Source organism: Caenorhabditis briggsae (assembly GCF_000004555.2).
Source record: "Caenorhabditis briggsae complete genome, chrIII, whole genome shotgun sequence".
Classification (NCBI taxonomy): domain Eukaryota; kingdom Metazoa; phylum Nematoda; class Chromadorea; order Rhabditida; family Rhabditidae; genus Caenorhabditis; species Caenorhabditis briggsae.
Genome location: NC_013490.2, coordinates 10,408,536 through 10,422,986, shown reverse-complemented (window position 1 = coordinate 10,422,986; position 14,451 = coordinate 10,408,536). Strand labels below are relative to the sequence as shown.

General features: G+C 37.9%; 4 protein-coding genes across 4 annotated transcripts in view; 2 read left to right on the top strand and 2 right to left on the bottom strand.

Moving 5' to 3' along the window:
• The window catches only part of CBG06838, a gene marked incomplete at both ends in the record, with an annotated part of 10,576 nt that extends 2,263 nt beyond the window's left edge, over window positions 1-8,313 (top strand). Inside the window, 8 exons of the mRNA XM_002642389.1 lie at window positions 3,460-3,594; window positions 3,643-3,888; window positions 3,948-4,047; window positions 4,242-4,839; window positions 4,887-4,997; window positions 5,041-5,237; window positions 8,128-8,227; window positions 8,274-8,313. Coding sequence (XP_002642435.1) covers window positions 3,460-3,594; window positions 3,643-3,888; window positions 3,948-4,047; window positions 4,242-4,839; window positions 4,887-4,997; window positions 5,041-5,237; window positions 8,128-8,227; window positions 8,274-8,313 — 1,527 coding nt within the window. The remainder of the gene's footprint in view (window positions 1-3,459; window positions 3,595-3,642; window positions 3,889-3,947; window positions 4,048-4,241; window positions 4,840-4,886; window positions 4,998-5,040; window positions 5,238-8,127; window positions 8,228-8,273) is intronic.
• Window positions 8,314-8,903: 590 nt separating this feature from the next.
• CBG06840 lies at window positions 8,904-10,447 on the bottom strand (the record flags this gene model as incomplete). The annotated part of the gene is made up of 4 exons (XM_002642390.1): window positions 8,904-9,751; window positions 9,797-9,880; window positions 9,927-10,291; window positions 10,347-10,447. 4 exons carry the CDS (start codon window positions 10,445-10,447, stop codon window positions 8,904-8,906), a joined length of 1,398 nt encoding a protein of 465 aa, XP_002642436.1.
• Window positions 10,448-10,651: 204 nt separating this feature from the next.
• CBG06841 lies at window positions 10,652-12,276 on the top strand (the record flags this gene model as incomplete). Its single annotated transcript, XM_045244350.1, is given in 8 exon segments — window positions 10,652-10,750; window positions 10,801-11,071; window positions 11,130-11,224; window positions 11,284-11,289; window positions 11,302-11,543; window positions 11,600-11,884; window positions 11,927-12,076; window positions 12,123-12,276. The coding sequence occupies 8 exon segments, from the start codon at window positions 10,652-10,654 to the stop codon at window positions 12,274-12,276; spliced, it is 1,302 nt and encodes a 433-aa protein (XP_045093323.1).
• A 117-nt stretch (window positions 12,277-12,393) lies between these two features.
• Window positions 12,394-14,256, bottom strand: Cbr-eif-3.D (the record flags this gene model as incomplete). The annotated part of the gene is made up of 4 exons (XM_002642392.1): window positions 12,394-12,535; window positions 12,583-13,011; window positions 13,056-14,018; window positions 14,066-14,256. 4 exons carry the CDS (start codon window positions 14,254-14,256, stop codon window positions 12,394-12,396), a joined length of 1,725 nt encoding a protein of 574 aa, XP_002642438.1.
• Between the last annotated feature and the right edge of the window lie 195 nt (window positions 14,257-14,451).

Below are 14,451 nucleotides of genomic sequence, written 5' to 3'. Positions count from 1 at the left end.
AAATTTTCAGGTCTCCAAACAAAAAAAGATCTCAGTTTCGTAGTTGGCTATCTTTTGCACAAATACATCTAAATGAGATATACAGATTCATCTAGATAAGGCTTGAAAGTTTAATAACTAATATTCAGTGATATTTCTGGAACCTTTGGCAGTTGGTTGGCTTTAAGCGATTTATTTCATTTGAATAAAATTTACAAAAAAGTTGTCAACTACAAAATTTAAGCTCTATTTTTGTTGAGTAGACCTTCACATTTTCAGTCTTGTTATACGAAATTTACAACATTTTTTGGTCCCGGCCCTTCACAAGTATGCTAATTTCACTATTTCCAGTTCCATGCGGCCACACAATATGTCTGGAATGCGAAAAACAAGTCAAGTTCTGCCCAACGTGCCGTCGCGAGCATACATCTGTTATCAAAATCTATCACTCCTGAATGATCTTTTTGCTGTCATCTTTGTATTTTTTTCAACTTTTTGTTTAATAAATTCTGTTTGTTAATTTTAATATTGTGTAATTTATGTGTTTCGGAGCCAACGAGTACGGGAACCATTGTAAATCAATTGAGAACTAAGAACAAAAGCCTGAAAAAAGAACTGGCTCATATGAAAGAGCTTCTGAAACAGAAGGATTTGCTTCGGAAAATACGGGATCCGTCATCGTGTACGTTTGTTTCTTACAGTTTATGAGCAATTAAGTCCAGGAAGTATGAATTCAAAATGATTGAATCTCTAGGAATTATTGAACTCTAGAACTCAGATGAGTAGTTGAACACTGAAAAATGATATATGTTTAAAATTAAATGATCTCGGATTTTGACAACTTTTGGGCATCACAAAAGTTTGGAATCAGATACAGAACTGACCCAAACTTTTTTTTGGTTACCTATTTTCAGTTTAAAATGGTCAACTTTGGATATATACAAAACATACTAAATTTTGTTCAATAAAACTAAAAATTTACAGGCTTACTAAACATAAATAGAGCATCAATTTTGTTGTTGGCGACTTTTCTGTACAATTGCATTCAAAAGAGATAAACCGCTTGTAACTAACAAAATGCCAAAAGTTTCAGAAATGACTTTTCAGAGGTTAAGATTTTAGACATTTTCATTTTGGAATATTTCATCTGGACAAATTTCCACAAAAATATGTCAACTTAAAATAGATGATTTATTTTTGTTTAGTACATCTGACCCTTTCCAGTCTCCTTCAATCAAACGAAACGGAAAATCACGACAGAAAAGATTTTCAAGAATTTTGAAAAAGAATTTACTGCCTTCCCAATTAAATGTTTTACTGGAAAAAACAAAAGAGTGTAATTTTTGTGCTTGTATAGGCAAGAGACGTATTTTTCAACCGATTTCAGAGAAAAATCGAAGGGACACTTCTTCGGGTACTTCCCTTGTTGAAAAAAATGTGTTCGGAAGCTTGTTATAGACTTGTGGAAGGTCTGGCTAAATATTGGCGCCAACATCCAACATTTTGATCTATCAATCCATGTATGATAAATGATGACAAAAAATCAATTTGTACACTATTCTCATGCTTTTTTTTACACTGTTTCAATGAAGCTTAGCTTATATTTACAGATAAACAAAATTTTTTTTGCAGATTTCACACTTTTTTTCTAAAGAAAATGTTTCAGGTAATGTTTCAGATAAACTAAGTACCCGAAGAAGTGTCCCTTCGATTTTTCTCTGAAATCGGTTGAAAAATACGTCTCTTGCCTATACAAGCACAAAAATTATACTCTTTTGTTTTTTCCAGTAAAACATTTGGCAGTAAATTCTTTTTCAAAATTCTTGAAAATCTTTTCTGTCGTGATTTTCCGTTTCGTTTGATTGAAGGAGACTGGAAAGGGTCAGATGTACTAAACAAAAATAAATCATCTATTTTAAGTTGACATATTTTTGTGGAAATTTGTCCAGATGAAATATTCCAAAATGAAAATGTCTAAAATCTTAACCTCTGAAAAGTCATTTCTGAAACTTTTGGCATTTTGTTGGTTACAAGCGGTTTATCTCTTTTGAATGCAATTGTACAGAAAAGTCGCCAACAACAAAATTGATGCTCTATTTATGTTTAGTAAGCCTGTAAATTTTTAGTTTTATTGAACAAAATTTAGTATGTTTTGTATATATCCAAAGTTGACCATTTTAAACTGAAAATAGGTAACCAAAAAAAAGTTTGGGTCAGTTCTGTATCTGATTCCAAACTTTTGTGATGCCCAAAAGTTGTCAAAATCCGAGATCATTTAATTTTAAACATATATCATTTTTCAGTGTTCAACTACTCATCTGAGTTCTAGAGTTCAATAATTCCTAGAGATTCAATCATTTTGAATTCATACTTCCTGGACTTAATTGCTCATAAACTGTAAGAAACAAACGTACACGATGACGGATCCCGTATTTTCCGAAGCAAATCCTTCTGTTTCAGAAGCTCTTTCATATGAGCCAGTTCTTTTTTCAGGCTTTTGTTCTTAGTTCTCAATTGATTTACAATGGTTCCCGTACTCGTTGGCTCCGAAACACATAAATTACACAATATTAAAATTAACAAACAGAATTTATTAAACAAAAAGTTGAAAAAAATACAAAGATGACAGCAAAAAGATCATTCAGGAGTGATAGATTTTGATAACAGATGTATGCTCGCGACGGCACGTTGGGCAGAACTTGACTTGTTTTTCGCATTCCAGACATATTGTGTGGCCGCATGGAACTGGAAATAGTGAAATTAGTATTTTTTAAAGATTGCATTTTTGAAAAAAAAAACGTTTCATACACGGTGAAACCGGTTAAAATCATAGTTTACCAAGACAGATGTTGCCTTTTGGAAAACATATATAGATGTTGGATTTTAGGCTTGGAACAAGAATTCCTTTGTACTTGGTCGGAATTTTGTCTTTGAGAAGTTAAACATTTTCTGCAGGCCGTGTTGCGAGGTTTACTTCCAAAAAGCTTGTCAAAGTGCGGTTTCTATGTTAGCACATATTGACCTGATGCTCTGTCTGCTTCTTTTACGTGAAATTATTTTATATTTTCACATGAATCGGATTTTTTGGCCGATTTAATTGTGTAATTACGCTGAAGAAGTGCACAACGACGCTCCGATATCCCGCATCGCGTTTACCGTAAATCTACACACAGATTTTCGATGAATTTGCAGATATTTTTGCCTATTTTGTTCGATTTTGTTTGATTTTATACGATTTCATCGGTTATTTTTCTACTTTTTTTACTTGCAAACTCATTTTCATCGTTTCTAGCCGTTTTCCTCAAGTTTCTATCGATAAATTCCACAAAAAAAGTTATTTTAGTCCCACCGATGGACTTCAACGCCTCGCTCGTCTACTTGAAGCTGAAAACCGGAAGTTTTCGGTGATTAGCTACAGGTACGTAACATGCATGGTATTCAGTATGCATGGTATTCCTCTGACTAAAACAAAATTTTTAGGTGAATAACAACAAGCTAATCAAAAACGACCGAGAAGCTGACACTTCCGAATTTCTGCAAATAGCTGCACGTGCTCACGGCACCAATTCGGAGGTTGAAAATCTTGCGTTGGGCGTTGCTTGCCTCACAGAAATGGTAATAACATTACGTTTTGCACTGTAAACCGACAACATAATATTTCAGTTGAACAAAACTTTACGTCGTCTAAAAATAACGGAATCGGATGATTTGAGATCCAATGAACCGTTCGTTAACCCCCAATGCGGGTTCGATCTAGAAGAAGCCACGAATATCGGAGATGTCGTCGTTTTGCCAAGTGACAGGACACTAAAAATGTCAAGCTGCATTTCAGTTCTCACCGCATCTAGTTGGACGTCTTCAAATTATAAAACGGACGCGAAAAGTTTAGTCCGGCACATTTTCACCAAAGTAAGGATTTCTCATCTCTAATTTTTATATTAAAATTATTAATCCCATTCTCATTGCAGGTTGCTGATAAATATCCGTTTTTTCCCGCATATTCCGCTTCTAGCGAATCCAATAGAGGATACACTCCACTAGGAAATTCCTTCTTCGAAATCGTCACAAGTGAGTGTCCTTTGCTTCAATTACCTCGAAAGAGTGTGAAAAAAGGGATCTTTCTGGGAAAAACGGTCCAAACGAGTTTTGCTTGCTCGGATCACGGCTTGTAATTCTCTCTGCTTACCATCAACGTGTCCTGGTTGTGATCCAATGTCCACAGTTTCATCTTCATCTCCTGGAGAAAGTTCGAACCATTATAGGAACATTGGTAATTTGTTGGGACCGTACTACTGGATGCTCCAAGCTGGACGACAAATGCTGGGCAATCAAGAACAGAATGGGCGGATTTCCGATTTTCCTTGATGAGGAGGAGTTCTCCCATTTCGTTCTGGATGACAGAAGAAACTTTGACGCGATGGTACTCTTGGACTCGACTGGTGAAGCAGGAAGAAGACTGAGGATTTCGAGTAGACCGGAGATGCCAGAGGTTATGTATCGTCTGTCAAGATCATCGTTTCATGTTGGAGAAGTATGCGGGAGAGAGGATTGCCAATTGTTCTTCCTTCGCACCGTTCCATTCAAAAACTATCAGGAACCACAGATCTTCTACTTTCCAAAACCGAACAGAAAAATCAATGGAAAGATTCAAAAAGTGGAAAAAGTGGAGACTGAGAATCTGGAAGAAATGGTTCAGTTTGTGAAGGATAAGACTGGAGTTGAAGTTCGTACTATTCCGGAAGTACCACTTTGGATACAGTTCACGTTTGGTCCTGTGATGGCATTAATCCTTTGTTTGTGGAACTGGTTCCCAAAAGAAAGACAGATTTTGAAAAAAGGATTCGCCATCTCTGATTCCAGGTAATTTTCTCTTTTCTAGAAACTTTTCTAAAATCTGTATGTTCCAGAATATGCAGGTCCGTTCTGATTAGTTGGGCTACACACTTCACTTTGTCGGCTGTATCCAATCGGATTTTGACCAATCAAAGCCTAGGAGAAGTCGTGTTGACCAACATTTTGTGAGTTTTTAGGTGAAAAAATGTTTACGGTTTCCCTACACAGAACCACCGGAACCAGTGCATACGGATCTTCTATCATCAGTTCAATGCTATCGGATTGGAAGAACAAGCCATTGTGGAAGTATTTGCTGATCGGCACAGCACTTGGAGGAACAGTTTTCACAGTTTTCGCACATGTTCATGGAGAGTATAACAGCTGGATGGTTACAGTTCTGATCATTTACACAACTTTTTGCAACCGTAAGTTAACCTATTATGAAAATTAGTTCTGAAACCGTAAAAGAATTCCTAAAAAAAAAGGAAAAAAATAGTTTCGAAATCAAGCTGATAAAAGATCAAGGAACTGTGAAACCTGTAATGAAAAAATCAGACTCTCCTTTCCTGAATCCAACGATCTTCCATTATTGAAATATCCACCAAAAACTTATGTTTATTTCTGTTCAAAATTCAGAAAAACCTCCCCCTTTTATTGAGATTTTTTTTCTAAAAAGGTTTTTCAAAATTTTTAGTAAACTCCTGTCAAATAATTTTTCACATACCGTAAAACCTGTAATAGAAGGGCTCCCACACTGTCAAGTTTGAGCTCAATTATCTCGATTCCTGTAAAAGATATCAAAAAGTGGTCAACTGATAAAGTATTGCTGATATTATGATGCATAATTTATCTGTTGACAACTTTTTATATACCTTTTACAGGAACCGAGATAAGTTAGCTCAATATTTGAAGTTAAGGGGCCCTTCTATTACAGGTTTTACGGAAAAAAGTTTCATTTTCAGACCACTGAGCATAATTTGGATGAAGAAAGTGCCGAGGAAAGTTGAAGTGATAGAATGCTGAAAGGACATTTTATGTGCAGTAAAAAATGTGAAATTCCTCCGTTTTCAGTGGAAAATAACAATGTTCAAGGCGTAGAAACGAGTCCCAACTGTCTGATTGCGCTAAAAATGTTCTAATAGTACGAAAAACTTCTCTTCAATCTTTCCAAAAAAAAATTCTCTTCAATTTCTTCAACTTTTCGTTTTCGTAAAAACTGGACAGCTTTGACCTGCTTCTCAGTGTATTTAATTTTTTAAATTAACATATAAACATAATTTATTTTCAATAAATTCATTCTCTAAAAATTCTCTTTTACTCTACAAGAACCTCAATAATTGTTTCATAATCCCTATCAAAATCTGCAAACTTTCTAAAGGAGGCCTAGAATTTTCAGTTCTGGCGGGAACTCAAATATTGCAAGGGGCTTCTCAGAGTTTTCAAAAATAGAAACAAAGATTTCAAGAGGCTCCATTTTTTGAACATTTATCCTTTCCCCTCATGTGAATATATTTTCCTGAACGCTTTTTATGCAATAAACTAAAATGAACTTTATTTTTTGTTGACTTTTTTTCCGTAAAAAAATTATCCGAATGTGATAAGTGTCTTGGAATCAGTGGTTGAACATCATGGGAACTATCGTAAACACTCCAAAAGAAGGCCAACCTATTATTACACTTTCAGCTCATATATTTTCTTTTCTGTGGAAGATGTCAAAAAGTATTCAACTGATAAAATGTTTGTCATGATATCACCAACATTTCATCTGTTGATCCACTTTTAATATCTTTGATAGGAACCGAGATAATTGCACAGGTAAGACGGGATTGCCGAAAAGCGAATGAACGGCGGCTGAAGCTCTTTAAAAAGTTGGCTATAACTTGCGCTATAACTTGCGTTTTTACGGAGAAAAATTTTTTAAATTATGGTCCTATTACTAAAGTTTGCCTTTTATAAAAGGGTATAAATACCTTTTGTCACATGTTTTTCCCCATTCGATTAGATACGCAAGTTATAGCCAACTTTTTAAAGAGCTTCAGCCGCCGTTCATTCGCTTTTCGGCAATCCCGTCTTACCTGTGCAATTATCTCGGTTCCTATCAAAGTTCTCAAAAATGTGTCAATTGACAAAAATTTTATCAGTTGACACGGTTTTCATATCTATCATAGAAACTGAGATGATTCAGCTCAAATTGCCACTATAGGGTGGCCTTCGGTTACAGTTTTTCCATGTTTCTGATTTCAAACGGTTTTTCTTAAAAATGTATATCTTTCATTATTCAAAAAAGAGCACTTTTGCAAACGGTTTTTCTTAAAAATATATATCTTTCATTATTCAAAAAAGAGAAAATTGGCATTTCCACAAAATCGAAATTTCATTAGTGCATAGTGTTGTTGGGTCTTTCCTGCTTCTACTCCTTTTGAAAGAGACGCGGAGAAAGAGGGTGTCGTGCTCTTTTCTCACTTCTCTTGAAGCTCCTCTCATTGATCCCTTCATAAAATGTCATCGAAACTCTTTCCGACCTACTTAATTTTTACATTTCTATTCTCTCTACTTCCATGTTTCCTTTTAAATCAATCTACAGTAATCAGAGACGATTATCGATATATCGCCTTTTATATATTTTTCTACCTAATTTCTTGGCTAATTTGTATCAAAACGCCATACAAACGAAAAGAGCAAAATTTCCGAAGGAATTGATCATTATTCTCAGAAGATGAAGAAAAAGCAAAATACAATGCAATTGGAAGCGATGAACATCGTATTAATTTTAATATTTTTCCAAAACTTGCTAGTTTGCTACCTGCTATTTTCAAATATACATTTCTATTTCTTGTACATGGTAAGTGAAAAATGGTCTAGAAAAACACTAGTCCCCAAAAACCAAAAAAATTTTCAGACCGCCCGTCCACTAATCATCATAATCGGTTGTATCTCCGTCTATTATACTTGCCTGATTTATGAAAAATCAAATGCCTACTTCCACATTTCTGATGTTCTAGAGCCTATCTCTTGGTTCTTATGCTTGGATCTGCAGGGTATTTAGCATGATGTGGGGTTACGGTAAGTGACTTGGATATTATCAATAGAGCGAAATTTGGTTTTTTCAGATCCAACAAGCTATTATGCTTTGTTATGTTCCATTTTATGTATACATTCTGAAAGGGATAATTCTGGTTACCTGGTTCCCATCGGGAATGCATGATTTAAGTTCTGAAGGGGGTTGTTACATGTTTGACATTGACTGAAAAACGGTATAGAGGTGAGGAGCATTGCCCGCAAAATTCAAATATTCAATTTTTTTTGAAAATTTAGGCACACCAGACGCTTATTGTTTTTCAATTTTGGGCTTGGACGAAAATCAAGAAAGTTTGGATGGAGAGAATTGGCAAGAAGGAGATTATGTCTGGTTACTGTAAGTCACGATTAACGAATACTAAACTACAATTTATAACTTTCAGACCATTCTACGTTATATGGATGACTAAAGAAGAAGATTGAGGAAATGGAAATTATGAAAAATCAACTAAAATTTCAAGAATACTCAGGGACTTAAAAATACATATTTTAAAAATGATGATCGAACTCAAAAATTTCAGTGAATAATAAAAAAATTATTTTTTCGTTTTTTTTTAAATTATTTTTTTTAACTCTCTAGGTTTTTGTACGAGAAAAATCGTAGCTGTGGAAGGGAAACGCCGGGGACCGTTGAAAGGTCCTACAACGAAAACTACCGTAACCTAAAAATACATTTGTTTTCCGAATTTGTTATCATGCGTTTTTAGTCAATTTTTTCACTAACAAGGGGAGAAATAGCAGAAAATCGAGAAAATGAATCCGGAAAATAAAACTCTTTTAGGTTACGGTAGTTGTTGTTGTGGGGCCACATCTCTGATTTTTTCGAACTAGAATGATAGCTTTTTGAAGGTTTTTATTACGATCTTGGACAACCTCTAGCGGCTTGCGTAATCTGAAAAACCTGAAAAATTCTTATCAGAAAATTTGTAATAATTGAATACATTGAATGAAATAAAATTTTTACTGAAAATAGGAAAAAATAATTTAAAAATTAAGAAGAACTGGATGTCTTATCACTCGTATTCCGCAATCGATTTGTAGTATTCGGATTGATTAGCAGCTTTGTTGTTGGCCACTTTTGCCAAACGACCTTCGAATCCGTTCGATCTATCCACACCGTCCCATCGATATCCAGGAGGAATATTAAACCGATTGGGCACAAAATGTCCGTGATACGACGGATAGACGACTTCTCCTCGATCAATCGCCGTATCTCGTCGTTTCTTTTTAATCATAGCAGCCATTGGATCCGCAGCATGGAGTACTTCCTTCAAATGTGCATTCATCGCGTCGTCATCTCTCGCACGAGCCATTGGTTCCGCAGCAACTCGTGCCATTTCTTCCAACTGCGCTCTTCGGTCCTCAATCTGAGCAACTCCCTTATTCCACGACTTGTATTTCTCCTTTAATTCTTCTGTTTTCTTCGCTTCTCTCTCCTTTTTCTCCTGATCTTCTTCCTCGTTCTTTCCTTTTCTCTTCGTTTGTTTCTGACGATATACAGTATCCGCGAATCGACCGCTCACCGAACTATCCATCTCTTCAAACATTTTGGAGTTCTTCGCTCTCAACTTATCACTCTCCTCTTTCAAATCTCTCGATGATTGCAATCCGGATCTCTTTCCTTCTAACGTTTTCCCGTAATTCTCCTCATCTGGTTCTTCTTTTTTAATCATTTTCGGTTCTCCGATCTTTCTCGACTTTCTGGGAGGACTCAAGTCATCATCACCGCGTCGACGACGTGGCGGAGATGAATCCCTATCACGTCTTCTGGGTGGAGAGTTGCCAGAATCACGGCGGGAGCGACCACGTGGCGGTGAGTTGTCACTATCTTGGCGTTGACGACGCCGAGGTGGAGAATTGTCTGAAAAATTGAAAATAGGAATTTTCAGTCTTCTACGAGTCCTACCACTATCTCTTCGTTTTCTGTTGGCTCTGGGTGGAGAATCGTCACTATCATGACGCTGACGAGGCCGACGTGGAGGAGAATTGTCTGAAACTATTCGAATAAAATTGACTTTCAAAATGAAAACTTTTACCTTCATCACTATTGTGACGCCTTCTAGAAGGTCTTGGTGGTGAATTGTCACTATCATGTCTTGTTCTTTGCCTCACAGGCGAGTTATCACTATCGTGACGTCTTCTGGGTCTTCGTGGAGATTCATCACTGTCGTGTCGTTGACGTGGCTTTCTTGCTGGCGATGCTCCTGGAGATAATGGCTCCTCTTTGACTTCTTTCAAGGGTTCAACTTCAGCAAAGGATTTCTTAAAACCATGTACGACTTTTGCTTTTTTGGCACTTTCTTTCAAGACTTCAATTTCTTCTTGCTCTTCGTCAGATCCAATATCTTTCGCTTTTGCCGCTTCGACCGAAAGAAAAGCGTCTTCTTCAATTAGTCGGAGGCTGAAAAACAAAACAAAAACTTATAGTGTAAACTATTTATATTAAAATAACAAACCCTTGCGGCTTATCCTTGCTTTTCTTCTTTTTGTTCTTCTTTTCTTGGTCTCCAGCGGCAGGTGTCAGATATTTTTTTAGGTAATCTGCCTTGGATGACATTCCTGAAAAATTGAGAATTTTTGTTGAAATTCAGACGAAAATCAGCTGAAAAATAAAGAAAAAATAATTCGAAATTAAATTTTTTGGCTGCTGGCCGAGTGCTAGCGACAATCTCGGCCACCGATTTTTCTAGGCCATTTCGAAAAATTCTGCGAATTTCGGAATTTTTCAGCTGAAATTCTTAAAATTTCGCGATTTTGAGCAATGGATCAAGAGAAAGAAGAAGTCTCTTTTCGTAAAAAGCTTCTCGATATCATCGAAACTCTCACCGACATCGAGAATATCTCAGAATTAGAAGAGCATGTGAGTTTTTTCACAAAAAGCTGCAATTTTTATTTTTAACTGATTTTCAGCTCCCCCATCTTCACGGTCTCGGTTGGGATGAAGTGATCGAGGAGCGTTTTGTGAATAAGCAATGCGGATTCCCAGCATGCTCTCAAAATCCGCCAAAGAAAACGAAAACTCAAATGTTTCAAATCGACAAAAAAGAGGGGAAAATCTATGAGTTTTGCAAGCAAAGAAGCAAATTTTGTTCCGAGAAATGCTATCAAAAGAATCTTTTCGTTCGAAATCAGCTAGATGAGCATCCCTTGTGGATTACCGGGATGACTGAAACCAGAATGAGTGGGTTTCAAAGATCTTTTTCAAATTTGAAGAGATTTTCTGAATTTTTGCGTTTCAGATAAAAAATACGAGGTGCCTGATGAAACATTTGTGAGTCCAGTGGCAGAGAAAGTGGAAAAAGAAAAAGAATCGATCGAATTCGTCGCTGATTCTGTACGTTTTCTCTTACTATTAGCTCTAAAAATGAAAAATCCATGTGCCTTTTGTTTCAGATCATTGCAAAAGTGCAGAATCTAAAGCTAAACGAGGAGTATCAGGAGCCAAAAGTGCTGGAATCAGATGAGCCGGAAAAGGAGCCGTATAAGTTGACAGAGGACGATAAGGAGTTTATCAAATCGATAAAGCAGTTCAAGACGAACAATTTCGGACCGGCAAAAGATCCGAAAACTGCGCCTAAAAAGACCCCACAGCCCAGATTATCAGAGAAAAACCTGAAAAAAGAGGAAGAGATTCTGGCGAAACTTCGGGAAAAGTACGGAAACAAAAACGCCAAACAGAAGAAGCCGCCGATTCTCATCGATGCTCCAGAATTCCATCGGAAAGTCAAGCATGCCCAATCGTCACTTTTGCACCGCCTGTCAATGAGAAATACGCTTGGCTTCTGGACCTAATGAAGTCGTGGATTACTGAAGAAACACGTCGTCTGACTCGAGAAGGCCCTAGATCACATGGTGGAGACGTTGAGCAAATTCTGATGGATTTTTTGTCTGGAAAGAAAATCGACGCGGAGAAATTGGTGGATTTACCAAATTTGGATAAATACAATGTGAAGGAAAAACGACTGAACATCTTTCTTCATTCCATGAGACATCAGTAAGCGATTTTTAGAAATTCAAAGACATTTTGAATTTTCAGCTGGGCTGATCTCGAAGCACGTCTTCATCTCACTCCAACCCGTCGTGATATTCTGACTCGTGTAGCTGCCACGTTTCATTTGAATGCAGAGAACATCACCGGATGGAATAAGAAAGAGCTCAACACGATTTCAATTGCTATGTTTCTTCTGTAAGCAAATATCCTCTAGAATTTTCGAGTAATTTTCTTTTTTCAGAATCTGCCTCGTCGACGTTGAACTCGGTGACGACTTCTTTAAGAAAGACCATCCCTCTCCCGAGCTCTCCACCGTTTCCATCGATCTGTGCGACATCGACTCATCTGAACTAACCGGTTTATACGAAGCCATCAAGGCTCAATGTGCTTGTTGAATTTTGTGATTTCAAAAAAGAATATTTTATATTTAATCTTATCAGAAACAAGTTGAATTATAACAAGCAAGCGAAGACATAGAAAGGGATTCACCAGGGGGGCAAAAATCGAATAATTTACTGATCGTCATCGGAATTCTCTTCTTCAGAGCTCTCACGTTCGCTATCGAATGTTCCTTCTGGCAGTGAGTAGAGACGAATCACCGGTGACTGTGGGTCCTTCATCAGCAAGTACTTTCCTGGCTTTTGCTTCATGCAACTGAAAAGTCGAAGGATTATAACTTAACTTCAGATTAACCTAACTACCTGTCAATGACACATCTTAGGATTCCCCAGCAGTTATCCATGTTCAAGGCAATGTTACTGGCGAACTCGGTTGGTTTCACGTATTGTGTATTCAGAATCGAGTGGTTTTGGGTGCTTCTGGCGTTGTTACGAGAGACATATCCCAGCTTCATGGTATCCGATCCGGCGAGAAGGGCTTGCAGTGTCCATTTGGCAACCTTTGCTGAGTTGTTCTTGATCTCAGTAGCCATAACAGCTCCCTTCTGAACGTCGAGTTTTGTTCTCCAGTCGACTCCTCCGGCTTGCGAGCTGTCCCACTCGTTGAATGCTTTGATTGTGAGGGTTTGGGTCTCGTTTCCGAGTCCGTGAATGACTCCATCCAATTCAGTACGGCAAACCAACTCAACTGGCTTTCCGTCGACACCGTTTCCAAGGTTCCATTTGCGGTATCTGAAATTTTAAAGATAGGAAAAAGTTTTAAAAGAATATCTCACTTGTAAGCGGTTCCTGTGGCGTCTCCTGTCTCCTCATCTTCAAATGGAACACGAACGTTCTTGAATGTGAATCCTGGCTCATTTCTCTTCACAACCTGCCGACGGAAGTTCTGGTTAATGTAGAAAGCTTCAGTGGCCAGATCTCTGGCGTTGTTGAGGCCATTTCCATCGAAGGATGGTGGCTCCGCGCTGGTTTCAGAGACGGTCAGGGTTTCCACTGGATTCAGAATGTCTTTTGTGTTTCTCTTATCGAAGAAGAGCTTATCTCCGATTCTGTAGGCAACAATATCCCATGAGTAGACAGATCTTGGAGCTGTCATCAGTGTGGCAAGAATGATATCGGTTCCGAAGACGTTTCCGACTCCACCTTGAGCGAGTTCTTGAATCACTGGATCCTCGGTGGTGGTGACGTTGTAGTAAACTCCTGCACATCTTTGAAGTGGAACTGAGTTCTTCACTGAGACACGATCAACAGTCTTATCGTAATATTGAAGACTTCCGTACTGATGATCTCCGATATCTTCTCCTCCCGGAATATTTGGCAGAGCCAATTTGGAGAAAGCACTGAGATTCATTTCCTCGAGAACTCCCCACTCTGGACGGACTTGAACAGATGGAAGACGCTCCTTCGGCCGATCTCCTCCGAAACGTCCACCTTGACCACGTTGTCCTTGACGAGCGTTTCCTCCGCGACGTTGCCACATCTTGAAGGCTCGTTGTTGCTCCTTGGCGATACTTCTCTTCATTCTTAAGTTGGTGGTTTGGTTCACCATCTCACGCTTCTCCACTTCCTTCTGCATCATCTTTCGAAGATGCATTTGACGAACACGGAAGTTGCGTTGTGGATTACGAGCCATTGGTTTCGAAGTGTCGACGAGTTGGAAGTTGTGCTCATCCATTCCGTGGATGTAGTCGAATTGGCTTCCAGCATTGGCAGCGGATCCGTAGACGCGCTCGTTGTATCTGAAACATTTTTTTGTTTGCGAAAACTGGCAACTAAAAGTCAATACCTCTCATTTCCTCTTCGGAAGAAACGATCGACTCCAATCCAGTCAGCAACACGACCAATACGATCGGCTTTGTTGAACTGCTGGAACGGAACTGGCTCCACAGACGAAGAGCTGGTTGTCAATGGTCCCCATCCGGACGTGTTATCAGCCAACGACAATAATTCGAATTTCGGTAGTTCTGTTGTAGCCATACCTGAAAGGAAAAAAAGCAAAATTGTGAAATCCGCAATTTTAGGCCGAGGGGGATTTAAGACGAAGGAACAGAGAATATTAATTTCTTACAGGATAAAAAGAATGTGACCTAATTTCGAAGATTTAGTTTATAACCGAAAGTCAATAAAATCTAGCTCAAAACCGGCGAAAACTCGGAAAACGCGTGGAGAAAT